At 28.9% G+C, this 19594-nt stretch overlaps 2 protein-coding genes across 6 annotated transcripts in view; one reads left to right on the top strand and one right to left on the bottom strand.

Annotated features, from left to right (window-relative positions):
* The window catches only part of LOC126900197 (uncharacterized), a 359021-nt gene that overhangs the window by 270581 nt on the left and 68846 nt on the right, over nt 1–19594 (top strand). The window lies entirely within an intron of this gene.
* Nucleotides 9438–19594, bottom strand: part of LOC126900198 (uncharacterized) — a 66607-nt gene continuing 56450 nt past the window's right edge. Inside the window, exons 1-5 of one of the 5 annotated variants that reach the window (XM_050675718.1) lie at nt 15814–15937; nt 15571–15742; nt 11419–11589; nt 11168–11320; nt 9562–9866 (exon numbers count right to left, since the gene is read on the bottom strand). In XM_050675718.1, coding sequence (XP_050531675.1) covers nt 9672–9866; nt 11168–11320; nt 11419–11589; nt 15571–15573 — 522 coding nt within the window. In that variant the 5' untranslated portion in view covers nt 15574–15742; nt 15814–15937 and the 3' untranslated portion in view covers nt 9562–9671. Of the gene's footprint in view, nt 9867–11167; nt 11321–11418; nt 11590–11647; nt 11802–15570; nt 15743–15813; nt 15938–16160; nt 17189–17214; nt 17554–19140; nt 19402–19594 lie in introns of those variants that run through there. The other 4 variants (XM_050675715.1, XM_050675717.1, XR_007702807.1 and 1 more) reach the window with 4 other exon arrangements.

The following is a 19594-nucleotide window of genomic DNA, read 5'->3' as shown; positions in this document are numbered from 1 at the left end:
AAAAAAAACGAAATGAAACTATAAAATAAAAACGATTAGTTTTATACCACTGCTGTAAAAAATGTTTGTATTACATATATAATTATATAATTTGTAATAAAAAACGATTTTTATTTCTAACCAAAAAAAGTTATTTAAAAAATTTTAATGACAAATTATTTCCATATAGCTAAAATTGTTGTTTAATCAACACTTCATATTTTATAGACTTGTTCTATAAAATGATATCGTTTAGTTTATGAATCAAATTTACATAAATACCTATGTTTTGGCAATGACCTTTGATTTTATTAATATATATTTTTTTTAACTATTATTTACACGCATTAGAATATACAAAATATGAAGTATTACGATAAGTTAATACGCTATGACGTTTATATCATTAAAACCATTCCAATTATGTTGAAGTAACTAATGAACAACGAAGACTTTACAATTTTATAAATTTCAAGTATTTCGCTTTTCGAATGTTTCTGTTTAACGTAATAATCGTGAGATCTTCTCCGCGTTTTTTAACATCCCACACGATCCACATCGTGTGTAGCATTTCCAAATAATTATCATACATGACCCATAAATTACAGAAGTGCCGGTGATCGTTGTTGCCCGTAACAAGATCGCATAACGTGCCGCCGGTATTGTCTGTTGTCGGTGATCCGTAGAAAATGGCCAAGAAATATTAATAATAAAATATACAAAATTATAATCGTTTTACAAAATATTGCAAACGTCTCGCAATTTGTACGTAACGTTCGTGCCGTTATTATTATCATTATGTTTATTGTGATTACTATTGGTCGGATGCTGTAGTAATGCGTGGTTCGTGCGGCAAATTGAAGCGACACAATATTATCTATAGAACAGTGGCTTTAAGGACACTGCGTTGCACTATTGTATCATATATATTACAAAAAAAGATAGGTTACGGTCGGCACGCGCATTTCGTAACGTTCCAGGCTAAAATATCCATGTTTCTAGTGTAATTTTTAAAAACATTACCAAATTCTTCATACTCAATGAGAAACCAAAAAAAATCATCATGAAATTGAACATGTTACAAAAGAATTTAACTCTTTATGAAAGTGTACGGAATTATTAATTATTAGACATTTTGTTTTCCAACGATCACAAAATAAAATACAATGTAATTAAATGTAAAAACACATATTAAAATTACGTATAAATTTTTATCGCCGTTTTCTCCTCGCATAAATTATCAGTAATTATCTTCTGAAAAAAGATTAGTTGTTACTAAGAGTGTCCAAATGCGACAATACAGAATCTCTTGGTCGTTAAATTAGTGTTTGTATCTCGGTGTGGCTTATCTTTATTGTTATGTTTTTAACGTTGCAGAAAATAATTACCATTATTAATAATGTATAGGCATGATGGGCATATAATTATTTAGCACAATCCTGATTGTGATAAACATGTTATAACTTTCACTGAATACAAGGTTAGAAATACATTGTCGGGGTAAACTATTGATTTTCCATTAAAGTCCAGCTTGACTTTCGACCGCTAATAAAGTAACGACTTAGTATAAATTTTTCATTTTCATTAGATCATGACAGAACGATAAACTATCGAATTGGAAAGGTCGACTGCCGTTGCAATAAAGTTAAACTTGATGATACTCCAATGGTGTAAACGTGTTTCGACCCTAAAGATATTATTTTTTATATTTTTTTGTTTAGTATTTTCATTGGAGATTCAATATTAATAAAAGTTTTCAACTATAATCTTTTGGGAATTTTTACTTAATTAAATTTTATTTCACATTATTGTATTTTTTGTCTGAATGGAAAACTCGTGATTTTAAGTAAATAACTAACACTGATAATTAAATGATAATTATTTTAATAGACATTAAATAATACATAAGTATTATATGAATTAAAAATTAAAAATTATTTTAAAAAGAAATAGGTATCTAATTATTTTAAACTTAATAAATTAAAAACCGAATAGTTTCGTTTTAATAAAGTTTATATTAATAAGTCTTATTTTAAATTTCAAAGTTTTCATCATTGAATAATTTACATTTTATATATCCAAAGTAATTTAATCAGAAAATAATCTACCATACAACAATGAAAAAAAGTCAATCGGTTTATAAACTGGAGCCTATTTTTCGTTATTTTTCTTTTCTTCANACACAACAACAAAAAAAAGTCAATCGGTTTATAAACTGGAGCCTATTTTTCTTTTCTTCATTTGATTTAATGTATTGATTTTAGTTGATTATTTACAAAGAACATGAAAGACGTCCACAAAACCTCATACATTGACAATAATGACTAACTAAAATCGCGTGAGTCAGTCCCGCTGAAAAAAACGGTAAATAATATTATAATCATTATACAGTTTTTGCTCGGTCCGTTGATTTTTTCTGTATAATGAAAATAAAATAATCATAAATTAAACACATATCTCATTAATGCACGCAAACTCTGTCATGTGACCTATGTTATATGTGTTATGTTTGTGTGTAGGGTGCATTAGATGCCTTGTACATTTACTCAACACCATATAGGTGGCTGACGCCACTATTTTTCACCTCTTCTTCATTTTTTTTTTTATTTTATACAATTAACACGCCACCTTCTCATTGGGGTGTTAAATAAAAATGTAAAAAAACTGCAGCTTAGTAATTTCTACTTCAGGTGAATTTCTATTAAAGTTAATTTTTTAGGTATGCTGTAGTAAGTATTATACATGTATAGTATTACACAATGATATATTTACTCACGTATACTTTACACATAATTTTTTAAATAAAATATTATTCAAAACAAGAAAATAATATAACTTATCTTTTTTACAAGTAAAATAATTATAATATCCCGTCCAGTAGCTTGTTATCTTATAAATAAACTCGAAAAATATATTTTTTCACGTAAAAAACTCCATTTAGTTTTATAAAAAGAATAACAATAAAGGACAAAAATAAAACGGATTTGTATACAAAAAGTGTCTTATAAAATAGAAATTATTTATTAAAATAAATGAGCTTCATCAATTTATGTTTATTTTTATTTTCAAGCACTTTATTATCAAACTAAATGATACATATTTTATATTGCATATTTACATAAATATTAATAGAACCTAAAAATTTGGTAGAGTTTTCTAACAAAANATTTTATATTGCATATTTACATAAATATTAATAGAACCTAAAAATTTGGTAGAGTTTTCTAACAAAAATTCGTATACTCATTTAAAATCACTTTGTAGTGCTTTTATTGAATAAAAATCTTTTGTAGATTAAATTGTTGAGTTAAATGAACACTTCGAATCTCAAGGATTATCTCGTAAACATACTTAAATTCAGTACTATTCATGTAAGTGTAGGAAATTTTATTATTTCGTTTTATAAAATGTTTGACAAGCAATTAAAAAACATCCATCAATCCTATTTGTGGAGTGGAAAAGGGTTAAAATCTAACGTAGGTCTTGCTATCAGACAAATTCAAAAACACAAAAGGAATAACACAACGCATACTTGTCAATTTCCAAAAGTATCTTTGACACAGCGAGCCCCCGGGGAGGTGTTCATATGGGCCTGTCAAATTTCTGACATAATATGGTCGAGAATCATTGACCGACATCGTCATATGAGTTTGATGTGACACAAACATTATCTTCGTACGTGTTATGACCGAAGTGGTGGTAGAATTCTAGTTGAATTAATCGTAATAATAACCCAATACATAAGTTAACAATGTGTGGCGGTAGAATGCGAGAGAGCCCACCCGGCAGCAGTCTTTGGTAACTGACAATAGGTGTATATGTATGTGAGTGTTCTTTTATTTCATACCATTGATGTTTTTTTGTGGCTAGTGTATTGAAGTGATTATATCAATTGCTGAACCGCAGGACCTACGACGTCGCATCATCGATGGCGGTAGTGACAGAAGTTACATTTTTAAATGAAGATTGACCAACAGATGGCGTAAACAGCTCAAAACTTGCTCTTTTGACAATAAATTATTGTAATACAAACATTACATTTGCAAAAAAAGTTTAACATCATATTTTGTTACCAGGATTGATATAAAATTTATTTTTCTGTAATTTAATGTATATTCAATTAATTAAGAATAAAAACAGTTTTTAAATTTATAATACCAACGTGATTTAATTAAAAACTTATAAGAATTTGAGTTCAAAATAAATTCTTGGCGATCTAAAATTTTTCATTATATTCGACCGATTAAAAACGTATGTTGTAATCGGTTTTTTTCTACTAAAAGGTAAAAGAAATTATTGGCAATTTACCAATGACAAATGAAAATAAATAATAAATAGACGCAGTGGCATCAACGAGTTTAGTTGAGTCTCAGACTATATTAATGTGTGGAATTGAGAGTTGGTCACTCACCTCGGAAGTGAATAAAACGATAGTCAAACGAGTTTGATTCTGATAAAATAAACTGGAAATATAATAAAACTAATTGTATTTACTGACAGTTATTTTTATTATTCGATTTTTCTGGCATTCATTTTCACACATTTTTATAAATAAATTTGTGTTGTAATAAATAATACATGTAAATGAGTAGTATCTAAAAATTCAATTGGACACTAAACTATAAATAATAATATTAATAACAAGTAAAAATTACCATTAAGTTTAAATTACACCGTTTTTTTCTTAAATATTTCAACAAAAACAACCAAATATTGACAGTGAAAATAAAATGAAAAATTTCACTGACTGGGAATGTAAAGTATATAATATTTTAATGCTTTTTCAATTTAATTTTTCTTAACTTATCACGCATTTGACTTAAGCCGATTTGATGACTAAGGTTAAATTCTATCGAGGTATAGGACGTTATATATGTATATATTTACGCCTGATCGGCTTATTGATAAAGAAAAATTATGTTTAGTGTGTCTCGGGTCGGCTATCATTGCGATTATAGCGGCATCAGTGACTTGTAAAAATGGTGAACGACTAACAAGGTAATAATCATAATAACATGATGTTTGGTAAGGAATGAATTTTTATTTGGATAACATATCTATAAAAATGTATACCATTTGCAACAAAAAAAAGCCATTTAATCAGACCTTTTTAAGAATAGGATTTTATTGAGATTAATTAACCCGTGCAACAAACTTAATTGCCATAAGCTTAATTTAAAGAGACAACATTATAAGTTTTACTGTTACTGCTGTGCCTTTCAGTGGTATATTGTACGCACTTACAAACGAGAGACTAACAATTTGAGTAAAACTGCAACCGCCTCGAAGTACTTTTATCGTAGTCGTATACAAGACAACATTTAAACTTTAAACTGAGAGCATAAAATGAGTAGAAACACAATGTAAGAAGAGTCTTTGTATACACAGAAGCCTTTGCAGACTTCATTGAAATTCACGTGTCACATATTATTAACTCGTTTACTCCATTGTGGATGTTTAAAATTAAAACGGAAAAATTCTTTAAAATATTACATTTCCTTGTAAAATTCAATTATTAAATTTCCATACCGAAACGAAAAATAAGGTGAATTTTGTGATGTACTTGAGAATTCATACGTGTTTTGTGAACATTTTAATTTCATATTTAGTTCGAGTGTTGTTCTCATCTTTTGTATACTACACCTTAGCTTTCATTTTAAACACAGCCTCAGAAAATTATAATTCCAGTGTCTTTCAAAGAACTCGTAATAAAGGTATAGGTATTTGTGACGCTAAAGAAACTGGCAGGTTAATTAAAAATTTGTTTCTCGCCTAAAAAATTAAATTATCGCAGGGAGTCGGGCGTTACACCAGCCACCGTATCGTCGTGTTCTCCTCCCACAAGGGTTCCTTACTAATTTTTACTAAGCGCAGCAAACTTGTAACTACTGGTGAATGGAAGTTCCCGTACAATATTTTTGTACGCATTACTTAATCAAAACCAATTTAGAAGACTCACGGCAGTAGCTCTAATTAACTGTCGTTTGATAAGACAAACCGACACAGAGAGCAGTTTGTTTTGAATTATTTGTTTGAAATTCACAGTTAGTTGTTGTCTATACTATACTGTTATTTCATAAGACCCCAACTGCTGTTTTGGAAATATATTTTTGTGTCCTATTCCGGCCATCCTTACTTACCAACGATGCGAACTTTCCCAATTCATTATAAATATCCAATGTACTATTATAGTGTATCTATTATGTTCAAGTATTTTCTTATAAGGTGGCAATAAATTATTTTATAAGTATAATAGTTTGTCCACTACATATAACATAATTTATGATGATACTGTCTGGGCTCTATAACTACAAGATTGTCGATTTCGAAGCAGAAACTTATACTTAAATTTTTAAAAGTTTCTATAATAATAATATAGTTGAGTTATAAAACAAAATTTTTGGTTTATTACCTATTCTAATTAAAATACTTCTAAATCATTAAAAGAAAAATAGTTTTATTGGCTTATATACTATGAAATGTATAGCAATACGACTTGTTACGACTTGGATTCTTACCTTTAAATTATTTTTAGACACAGTCAAGTAGGTAAGTCATCCATTCATGTGAAAATCATCTAACGTATTGATGATATTTACTCGGTAAAAAGTTTGTATCGATCTTGCCAATTATAATATGATATGAGCTGTATCCATGACATTGAAATCTTCGAATACCCGAAATCAATACTACACGATTCTATTTTGATAATGACTTTAAAAATACCTATCATGTTTTAATCGAGAAACCTGATATCAGATTCAGTGTAGCATACATTTTTTAAGACATTCTTGTACGACCGTAGCGTTTTTGTGTGAATTTTCTATAGATTAAATTGACAGATTTTGTTGCAGATATTACATGGTGTACTTCAAGGACGTAGGTACTCATTTTCTCATTTGTCGTTGCAAAAGACGTCTCATTATTCCAAGACTACCGTAGCTTCATACAGTAGACCCCAGAGGCTCATAATTTGGCAAATATCTCCGCTACTAGTTATTACGACAGTCATTACCTGCCTTACAAAAACAGCGGCGGCATAATATAATTTTATTATTTTGTGGGGGACGTAGTAAAACGTCGTTGCCCATAAATTCTGAATGAAGCCTCGTGCCTTGCTGGTTGGATTGCGCATTGTCTGCAAAGAAAACTTAAATGACCACGTAATGGGCGTATACATACACGTTACCCGTACACTTCTGTACAACAATATTACGTATAAGTGCGCCAATAACTATGTGTATATATATATTTTTTTTAATATATAAAATGTGACAGCAATCAAAAAAACGGTACTTGGGCGGATTCGCCATGGACCTCTTGGGAGGTCAAGTGAAAATAAAAATTCTATGTCTCCATCTAAGAAAATAAAAGGACTAGAAATTTTGCCGATAATCTGTCATTGGTCACGGGAGTGTGCTACTCGTAGAAGAATTTCGATTGAAGAGTGCGCAGATGTCTCCAAACGCCGCGAATTATTGTGTTCGGTTGCCAATGTGTCTCCAAAGGACTCTTAATAACCGTACCTATCGTGATACCTTCAAACTGAAGAGATCCCAACTCAACACGAGTTTTGCGGCGTGCCACTGTACCGTGTAATTTTTTATTCTCAACATTTCTGCTTTGAACGAAAAAATACATCAATCGTATCGAATCTTTACAGTGTCACCTTTAGTACTCGTATGCGGTACTTTAGTAATGTCTATTATGCGAATAGTTATTACAATATTGTAAAATACAGCTGCTATCGGGATTTTGTAATTCAAGTATCCCTTCAATATGGTATACATTAATTATTAGAATAATACACGTGGACCAATTATAATCGTTAATAATAATTAACATTTCAAAAGGATCACACATTTTATTATAATGTCCGGGACCTTGTCGGATAACAATGTTTACAATATGGTCTCTGAGTATTACATATCATTATCTATTATAATGGTACAGAGTAGTTGTATTACAATAAATTAACCAGCAATAGGTTAGTCGCTAGTATAACAAGGTGCTCGTTGACATCGTTATTGGTAATTAAGAGGACTATAATCAGTTCGGGCACCACCATACCACTGCACCCGTTCCTTTACGATTACGATTATTACTTTCTGTCTGATGCTGTTAGCAGCAGGTATAGCGTACATAGTATACATAAAAGATTCTGTTTATTGATAACGACGCACAATTTAATTATCCATAATTGCACGTTATCGATTTTTTAAATCGCCGCAGCATTCAGTACCATTGTACCCTTAGAACTACTAAAACTAATTTTACTAAAACTCTTACATAAGCGGTCAGGGACATAATCTTAAACGATTCTTTTACTTAAACTATTACCACCAACAGACCGGTAGGAGACGACGGGAAGCCATAAGGTCATATTGTCACGATATGGTAAATTTTTTTTATTAATAATAACGTATATTAGATAAAACTTATTCTATCTAGTTAATAATATCATTAATAACAGCACCTATGAAAAATTTTTAAACATAATGTCAACTTTCAAAATAATTTTAATCATGAAATGTTAATTCGATGATATTATTCTTTTCATGACATAGGTGTTACTTGTTTCAACTAATTGGCCATGAAAGATATCCCAATAGTCTAGACGGGTAATATATCAAGAAAACTAAACTTGTATTAGTTAACTCGATGGACCTATGGAATTTAAAAATTATCTGATTAATCAACTTTTTAGTATTATGAAAATTCTTTCGAAAGTAAAGCACGAGTAGATAGATAACATATGGTGTATAGTATTTACGAGTTTTTGAAATTTAATCGTTTTATTATTACATTATCTCAATAATTTTTAACTTAAAAAATGTATTTATTTAATCTACGATATGCTGTCGTAGAATTTATAAAACAAACAAAGTTTACATAGTCAATATAGGAAGGTAATGAAATCAGTGGACCATTTTAATGTAGGTAAATCATAGTGACTAAATTCCTAAATTAATATTGTTACTTTATTTCAAAATTTATTAATAATTAAAAAATGTTTAATTGTTTTTTTTTAATTTAAAATCTATATTATGTTTTAATAGACATATATAAGTATTAAGAATATTTAAATAATATATTTTTGGGACAATTCCACATTTTTATAAAACTTAATCAATTTTTATTTTTTATCACTTTAGTAGAATTGATAACATAACTTGACAAAACGGTTACAATTTGTTTACTTAAAAAAATTTCCAAGAACTATTTTAATGTGTAAATATTTTTAGCCAGCTTAATTTTTTCACACACGTACATAAATTCATATAATAATTGCTTGTGACTGATGCACAGTTTCTTTTATTTTTTGTTTATTACACATTCAAATTTCCGTTAAGAAACTTTGTTTCAATAATTATAATGTTTTTTTAAGTTGTTTTTATTTTAATCATATATTTAACATTCAATAATTAACATAAGAAAATAAATAAAAATAAAGAAAAAAATAATATATTGTGTTAGCTAAATTTAGTTTAAATAACTATCTTTGTTAATAACAAACATTTATTATTAGTAAGTATGATTACAATAATCGATTAGAAATAAAAAAAATTGTAATTTCTTGGTTACAACCATTAGTAAACTATTATAAGCTTAACTATGAACAAAACATATAAAAGCATTTTGTTTGCCTAATAATAATAATTTATCTATTATATATTATTTACTGATAAAATTTATTCAAGTTTTCTTTTTAGCCGGTAAGTCAAAATGTATACTTCACAGTAAAATGTCATCAGCTTATTACTCAAACAGCCATAAGCAATTAAATTGAGCTTATACGTATATTCCCACCATTTTTCAGTTGGTGCAAAAAAAAATGGAATTGCTGTTGTAGGATCATAAGTAATATTTTTTAAAACATATTCTCCCTACACATAACACAATAACCATATAATAGTATAGTTCACTTGCACTTTTTCATCTTAAATATATGAATAATTTTTAAGAGTTCAAAGAATTCTTTAATTTAGTTTATACTAATGTTGAAATTTATAATGGCTAAATTTGTTATTTTAAAAATTAAGAATGTATAATATGTATAAAAGTTACACAGAGGAAACAAGACGATTCAAATTTAGGATTTTGGTGACAAAATATTTAATATATTATAATACATTTTTCAAGTCAGTGAACTTATGGAAAAAGTAGGTTATTTGAAATTATTAGCACGAATAATAACATGGCATTTTGAAACTTAAAATTCGATTTTTTCAGATTACAAAAAAATGTTGTATTTATTGTTTTTTCCGTATACCCGTTGTAATATATATTGAATATATAATTTATGCTAGGTTATTTTTTTAAATTAGCTACTGGATTTCTCATATAATAATAATTGTGTAAAAAAATAATTATTAGCATTTTTTAGTTCCATATATTTCTTGATTTATCTGTTATTGATTACTTTTTATTTCATTCCTCATATTTTATAAAGATGTCAACATACATAGCTAACTAGTTTATAAAATAATTTAATTAAGAAAATAACTGATCAATATTTTTGAACTAGTGTACAGGAAGTTATTTACATTTTTAGATAAAGAGTGGAGGAGAAAGAGGTAAAACTATCAAGAAAATCAACATAACCAACACTTTACCTGCCCTATATATTTTAAAATGATTATAACTTCCGAAATAATAGGTAAAAAGTTGTTAACGATCAGTTATTTTCTTAATTAGACCCTTTTTTTATTTTATAAGCTAGATAACGTGTGTGCTATTTTTAAAACACATTAAGTTGACGCTTTTATAAGGGATGAATTAAAAAAAATTAATATTTAATTAATCAAGAAACGTACAAATATTATTGTAAGAGAAATAAAGATCTAGTGGGTAGAAACGAGTGTTTCGATGCAAGGGGTCTCGGGTTTAATCCTCAAAGTGCAAACCAAGTATTTCTTATGATTTTCTCATTGATGAAGTCTGATATCCGATGTATGCCAACTATAATACCCATCCCATCCATAATTCACCTAGCTATGAACCATTTTTGACTCCCTAACATAGCCCTCCAGGGCTATCAATATCTGAAGCATGTTAAGTTCGGGAAATAATAGGATGAATAAATGATCGTTATTAGTATCATTAAAAAAAAAATCGAGTGATTAATATTAAACAAATCTCTCTATATATTAAATATATGAATAATATGTGAAATAAAATTTCTTACCATAATAGGACATTTTATTTCACGATTTTTTGAGCCTATTTTTATTAAAGACATTCCAAATTCCATATATTCGCAAAAATTATTCCAAGTTAAAGTTTTTAAATGTTTACAGTCTAAAAAATGTTCTTTACATTTTATAAGTTCTATTATAGCCTAAAACACAAATTTTTAACTACAAATAATTTGTATTAATTGACATAAAAAAACTATAATATAGTGTATATAATTATTTAATATAAAAGATAACATACATTGCATGGAGTTATTTTTGTATACGTTTTTATGTAAACATTTACATACTGCTTATCGTAATATTGATTATAATCAACTTTTAATTCTCCAATCGATTTATTGATAAATTCTCCTTTCAAAGAAGTTATACGAAAATCATGTTGTATGGGATGAAGAACTATCCATGAATTCTGTCCAAAAATACAAATGAATGTATAATTTAAGATAATATTACACTTAATTACTTACCTCAGTACGAATATAGACAATAATATGTAATAAAACACTTAATGTAATGTAATAAGTCATATTTTTTTAAATTTAGAAAGAATGTTTCAATACACATACAACTTTTTTGCTAGCATAATATTTACTGAAATGATAAAAATTTACTGATGCCAACTTTATTGTATATTACATTGTATACTAAATTAAGTTTTAATAACGGATGTATTATAACTATACTGTATATCATATAAAATGTACATATTTATATTTTTATATTTCACAAAAAAATGATATTTTTTCATTATTAAATGATAGATTTTTTTTTTACCTACATAAATAAACTATGCATGTTATTCATTTACCATGAACCATTTAATTAAAAATATATTGAGCGTTTTTCTTTTTCTTTTAGAAACATAATTTTTTTCAATCATGAAGTATTTTTATATTCATCTTTTATACTTTTAAAGGGTGTAAAATTATATTTTTTTAATGAATCTAGTTTTTTTAATCCGATCAGTTTTACAAATAATATTTATGAATTCCAATAAATATTTATAAGTATAAGAATCTGCGGATCTTAATAACATTGTTTATTATTTAAGTTGTATCTTGTATTAAACCATAAAAATATTGACTTAGAAGAAGTTTCATAATATATAGAGTGTTCAATAAGTAAGGAAACAGTTTGTTAGAATCCATGAAAACAATAGAAATTTGTTTCCTTACTTGCTGAACACCCTACATAACCCCCTTAATTATATTATATAATATCATTAAATTACTATAAATGTGTCGTTTTATTTTATTTCAATTATTTATAATCCTTATTTTGTGTATAAATATATATTCTCAAAATTGTATTTAAATTCTATGTGAATTATTTATAAAAAAATAATAAAGAAAACCTAAAAGAACAGTACCGCGCAACGGTATAAGTACATAGCATGTGCTTACACAAACAACTTACGAGCCATTGATGTGAAAACAAGCGTCTGGATACTGTTATTAATGAGCATGTAATCATTTTCTTATTTTTTTTTTTTTGTAACAGTAATGTATAAATGTACACGAGATGATTTTTTCATTTTAGTATTTCCTTTAAACGTTAAACAATTTAAACGGTTTTTAATACCCGCGGAGACTTAAACGGCCGACAACGCCAAAATATTACATAAAATAGATTTATGGGGTTTGTCTTTTTTGCCAGAGGCCATACCGCCATCGCGTGGATAATACCGAACAACCGAAAAATAATGCGTCTAGAAACATTTGGTGGTCAACTGGTTCAGTCTTTAATATCCCTTCCTATTTCTTAAACAATGTTATCATAAATTACATTTTTTGTCATTATTATTAATTTTCTAAGTAACTCTTACAATGTTACTATTTTATATTACAAATAATAAAGTCGTGTTAATTTTAATGAAGTAGACCTTTTTTTTTATATTTTTAATATGTTCTGTATTCATAAATTAAAAGAGTACATACATTTTAAAAAGTATTTATTGCGAAATATACAGATAATGTTCATGTAAGATATTAATTTGTATTTGAAATTGTGCACTGTAGTTTCTCAATGTATGACTCACTGTTTTCAAAATTTCAGGTTATTTAATTGATATATTCTGAAACCTTTAATTCTGATTTAGATAAAGATAAATGTCATGATAGTTGATAAACGATATTAAAATCAATGGTGTGTAACAGAGTATTAAATTAAAGGTATAAAAGATCAAATATTTTTAACCTCAGACAGATCGTTAGATACGTCTACTGAAATAAGATGATCGAGCAAAAATATTATTTTATTAACCAATAAGAGTCTATTAACTTTCTTCGTTGCTTAATAATATGATATTTTTCTATAATATTTTATTTCAATTATAAAGGTTGGACTCTTAAGAAAAAATGTACAAAAGTAGGGGTTACTATGTTGTAAGAATTAATAAATTTACGGTATAGTTTATCGAAATAGTATATTTTTCTAAAAAAATTAAACACAATTGAATTAGACATCATTGATAATTATGTGGAAAATATTATTGCCAATATCGATAATGTTTTTCAAATATGTTTTAGAAGTGGTCTTATACGCCTGGATTAACCGCAAAATAATAAGTACTCAATTTAGGGTGATAAATGTGCAATGTTATTATACCCGGCAAACTTGTTTTGAAGAAAAACTGATGGATAAAAAATAATATTGTCTGGCGTGGTTAGTTATTATATTTTTATTATTTTATACATTTTTTGAGACCACATGGCGACTGAGGGATTTTAGTCTGCATGGTGCAATGATCGTCGCTTCATACAAGGCTGTGCATCTGCCGTGCTGCACTGATGTGCAACGAACTATCCGCATACATCGCCTTCCACAGTATTATATTCTCACCCCATCGACAATGAACACATACACACACACACTGCCAATTAAATACGCACTATACGCCGTCACACCGTATGATGATGATGATAATAATAACATAAAAATGGTAAAACTTTTTAAGTGTAAACGTCTGCAGCGTATGTACTAAAGCAAACGGCCGAATATTATTATTATTGAACGTCATTATTTTTCCCTCTTAGTACCGAATAAATTAAACAATGGACGAATACGAGATGTGAAATATGCGTTGTTTTGTGTTTGTCGAGAGAGGGTGAACATAACAATATTCAAACCTAGCGTCAATTTTGCGTACAAGGAGACCCCTCAAAAAAACGGGGGTGCGGCTTTGATTTTCAGAACATGGAAAAGGTTTCAACGTCCGGTCTGTGTATATTAAAGGCATAATTTATTTTCTCGTTTCAATTAATTATCACCGATTAGTTATTACCGAAAACCCTTTGGCGCTTTTTTTCCTCGTTTAATCAATCAGTGTCTTATCAAAAGATACTTTTGAAAGATTGAAAAAAGGAACTAGATTTTTAATTTTTGTACGCATTTGTTCAATAATTTATACTATAGAAAAACAGAGCATTTTAAGTGTTTAAATCTATCAATGAAAAATTATTTATTACATTAGTTTTAAAGTTAATAACTTATGGAATAATCAACAAAGTACTAAAATAAAATTTAATTAATTTATATGGTTAATCTCGAGCATGCAGGATACCAATTATTATTGAATATCATAGACGACGTTTTTAGCATAAATTACAAAAAGTTGGCGATATTGCCTATATAATACAACTTAGTAAATTTACTTCAATACTTTATTAAAAACGAATAGAAATATTTTCAATTTTTATTTTTATATATTTACCGTGCACAGTATACGTAATCAACAAACATATATTATTCAAATGTTAATTTCACAGGTATATTAATTGTTATTTAACTTTTATCCAAAGAAATAATTCAAACAACTTATTATGTAACTTAACACCAATAAAATATTTATATAAAAACTTATGAAATTTATATTAATGAAACAAAAATTATTTTTAATAATCATTTGTAAAAAAAATCAATGATTTAATATGACTGTGAATACATTGTAATATTTGCCATAACTTATCTCTGCAAAAACATTAAAACCCTCGACTAAGCTCGTTGATATTTTTCTACAGAAGTATCTTTTAAAATAATATTGTTACAGAATTAATGAAGGGTAATACTCTATGACCCGCATAAATACTGAAACGAAAGTATGATTGAGTAAATACAAGATAACCATTCTATAAAATAAAAAATTGAAATAACGGCTACATCATACAAACATATGTCATTGTCACACCTTATCCCGCATGTAAACCTAACATTTTCTGAATTGTATTTTTTAAAACACATCACGTTTTCATACACCAAAAAAATTAATTGTCAATACAGTGACAATTTTAGTAAAAACAGTGGGAATAACTAAATAAATAGTTGGGTTATCCGAATATTCAGTTATTCCAACTGTCTTAATTACAGTTGTTACTATATAAATCGTTTGTACCATTAAAACCGTATTTTTTTTTCCGCGTGGGAGTCTCTAAAACTACTAATTCAACAAATAAAATGAAATAGTCCCATCATCTGCCTTGTTGCAATCAAACACTGAATATTTTATAACGAACTTGCGATTATAATCAGATTATTGTCGTGTTAAAAATTAGATTGACAGTCGTCTATGGAATAACAAACAACAGGCGTCAAAAAATATTTCAAAAATTTGTCACAAATTCTTGAATGTTTATACCTGCGCACTTTTCTGTCGATACTTTTGGGGCGATGTTCTTGTGTGGTTGATTTTATGTGGTGGTATTATTATTGCTATTATTATCGTTATATTGTATGCACAGACCCCCAGGTACCGTTCAATTGTGCCCTGTAAGAATTGAAACCAAAACACGTCGCTGCCCACGACAATGACCGAGATTCGCACCGAAAGAGGTCGTATGCGCTCAGTCCTCGCAGNTATTATTCGCACCGAAAGAGGTCGTATGCGCTCAGTCCTCGCAGCGGCTTTAGGTGGATTTCTCTATACTAAATGCCGTGAACCGCTAGTCTAACACTGCCACCACTCCGAAAAACGATTAAACTTACCCCGTGTGAGACGAACAATGAACACATTTCGGAAATATCTACCTTGGTGGCTTCACGGTAATTTATAGCCGACACCCCGTCGCGTTCCGCCGCGAGCATGCAGCTGTGTGTATACACTTGGCGGCGAGTGCGGGAGAATATTCAAAAACGATTCGTACGGCGTAGGGTTGGTAATTGTACGGGATGGCCGACAGGGACACCAGCCTGTAGAATACAATGTACGAAAACGGTTTTTGCCATCCAAACACGTGTGCCACGAACAATTTACCAACCGCTATAAAATTATCAAAAGTGATTGTTCGATAAAATAATAGCAGCGCCACAACTGAATGCTTCTCCTTATAAATATAGTACAATGCAAATAACGTTGACAATATTTTATCACCGTAAACATGTCATTTGTCCACGAAGAAATATCATTCGCTTTACAGCGATTACATTTATTATGCATACGTTTGCTAGTAAATATTACACATTTCACACGATTTTGACACTTCATTAACTTGGCCAAATTATTATTTTAAAAAATCTGTTTAATAACAGGACAGCTGTCTCGTGTTCACGTGGCTATAACGTGTGCTGCATGCAAATAAGCACACCTTTGTTTTTTCAAGAAAACACTGATGTGTTCACTAGATATCGAGAACCCGTAAGTGACGGGATGATATGATATTTAACCTTAATACTAGAAAAATTACGTCCAGGAATGTCTAATAGAAAGATGAGTGAACCAATTTAACCTAATCAAGATCTTTCAACATAACAAAGTAATTTACTACAACTAGAACACATAACAATAAATTAAACAGCATTTCGTTGTTTAAACTAAAGAACGTGTTTATTCTTTTTTTTTTTTTTTGTTATTTCCACTACTAATTAATAATCTAACTGGTTTCAGACGACCACGCAGAATGCCATTATGCCGACACACATTTATTCCCCTTATATATATGATTTTTAGTAATTTTACGACCAAGTCCTGGGGACGCGAGTGGTATATTAACGCTATATTATGTAGTGTATTTTAGGGTTGTTCAAATTACTTCAACTGTACCGATTCAGACCAATCGTTTGTTAGAGCCGTATGATGTTAATTGTTGAAACGATAAAACTCCTTGTCCGGAAAACGATCAATTTTATGACCCTTAGATCCGGCATGAGAAAATCCTTTACTTACAGTATTTTGATTACTAAAAATAATATTATACCACAAATGTACAGCAAATATATGGTTGACGAAATTAGGAATCAGCTGAGTATCCACAGACCATGGAAATCCATTTTCTGCCTCGGAGCGTCATTTAATAGATATTTGACAACTGTAATAACAACGAAAATAATTCAAACAAACTGTTATCCGAAGCTCACATGTGAAAATTTAAAAAATATTTTGAAAAAATCCATGCCCAACTATATATGCTAAAAAAGTTGATTATCAAATTACTATTTTAATTTACAAATATTTCATACTCTAACGATTAATCTTTATGTGAATCAAGTTTACTTGACTTAATAGTGTATATTGTTTGAATAATATTAATAATTTCTGAATAAAAAACTACATTTAATATAACACTGCCAAATAAATATATGGTTTAGTTTTTTTCAAATCGAAGCAGAAAATGAAATCAATTTTACTTGAAACTAAAATTCACAAACAATAGGCCACTAGAATATATTATACCGTAAAGGTAAAAGAACATAATGTAAAACATTCCACGATATATATATATATTTGAACTCATACTTTCAATGTGAGGTATGTTTATTTTTAGTACGTTACATTATTATTTATGCACATAAATGAAAAAATTCAATTTAAAATATTATTCCAAGGAATCAATAATTTTGATAGTTGAGCACTGTGTATATATTTTACTACAGAATATATTTTAGGATCCGTTCAATTTGATGATGTTTCGTAATTTATTTAAACATGTATATTTTTTATTAAAAAAAATTATTTAAATGCCAATATGGTATAACCTTCAAAATATTCTTAAAAAATGTTTATATTTATTAAAATTGGTTATAACAATATTACTTATAATTTAATATTGACATAGAAATCATAAGTAGTTTGTATTTTTCGCATAGAATCTGCCTATATAATAATTTTTTTTGATCATTTTTAAACCGAGAAGTGAACAATTTTGAATCATTTGATTTGGGTTAGTTTTTTACTGGCATTTATTAAAGTGCCCTTCATTTAATGGCCTCACATGTTACACATGTTGGTTTTTTTATTTTCAATGTGATGAGTACAAAAAATTGATGTCAATTCTGTTGTATTTGAATTGGGACTGCTACTCGCTTTTATATTATGTGTACTGTGTGATGCAATACAATGGCGTAATAATGACATGGAAGTAGAAGGGACCAGAACGTATCGTTCAAGTGTTTCTTGTCCAATACTATTTCCTATGTGAGTCGTTAATGACGGTCTTTGCTTTTTTTAGTGAATACTATTTATATTATTTTTTACACCTAGCGGGTGGCAATACATTTCCGGGGACGGTTTTCTTTCATTCCGTTTATTCAAAAACCCAACCCCCGTCGTTGTTTCCGCACTATCATTAGCGTCCATAATATTTATCGGGGAAAAAGGACAATTTTTTCCTAGGCTCTATTATTTCTTTTCTTTTTTAAGATCATATTAGCTACCGAAACGAATTTTGCGGACCACCGCAGAGTAATCTTAAGCGGTCGCAATAGAACTAAAAATGTAATGGAAAAAACTATAGCAATAATGTGAAAACCAACCGCAATTTCAACACGTTAGCCTCGTAGAACTTGGATATTGTAATAAAAAAAAAAAAATACTAATCCTGTAAAAGTACATACATGCATCGTTTCTATCAGTAGTCAGATCATGAAGACCATATATAAAACAGTAAAGTGTCCGCCGCCGACACTTGGTTGCGGCCTTTGTTGGACCATATAGTTATAACTGTTACTATTATTGTCTGTACATACTTACCCAAGCGAGCGAGAGTATTGTGGAAATTCGTTTAACATACATAAGACACTGGTGGCGGCAATAAAATTCCCGTCTCTTGATTGATGTTTTATGCAGCACCGCGTATCGGCCGTAACTTCCATGACTTCGATAGCACATTGCAAAAACCGGATGCTATCAAACAGCATTCTATTGGTCGCACATAGTCTTTCTGCATTTGTAGTGAACTGGACGCGGAGCTTTGGCGGGCGAGAAAATTGGTAGTGGCGGCGTGACAAAATGCTAAAAAGAAAGAAAAAATGTTAACCTCGACAATCCGCTTCTGAAACGCAAACAGTAGTGTGACAAGTAAAAATAATTGTGAGCGAGTCCGGTTTTTGAAGTGGGAAAAATGTCCAACCCAAGACAACAAATTATATAATATTCAAATTAAAGTATACACGTGCCGATTAGTTAATTATTCTGTTTGATTTTT

This window comes from Daktulosphaira vitifoliae, unplaced genomic scaffold (genome assembly GCF_025091365.1).
Source record: "Daktulosphaira vitifoliae isolate Bord-2020 unplaced genomic scaffold, ASM2509136v1 Scaffold_3, whole genome shotgun sequence".
NCBI classification, from domain to species: domain Eukaryota; kingdom Metazoa; phylum Arthropoda; class Insecta; order Hemiptera; family Phylloxeridae; genus Daktulosphaira; species Daktulosphaira vitifoliae.
The sequence above is the reverse complement of the archived record's forward strand: the minus strand, read 5'-3'. Positions and strand labels throughout refer to the sequence as shown.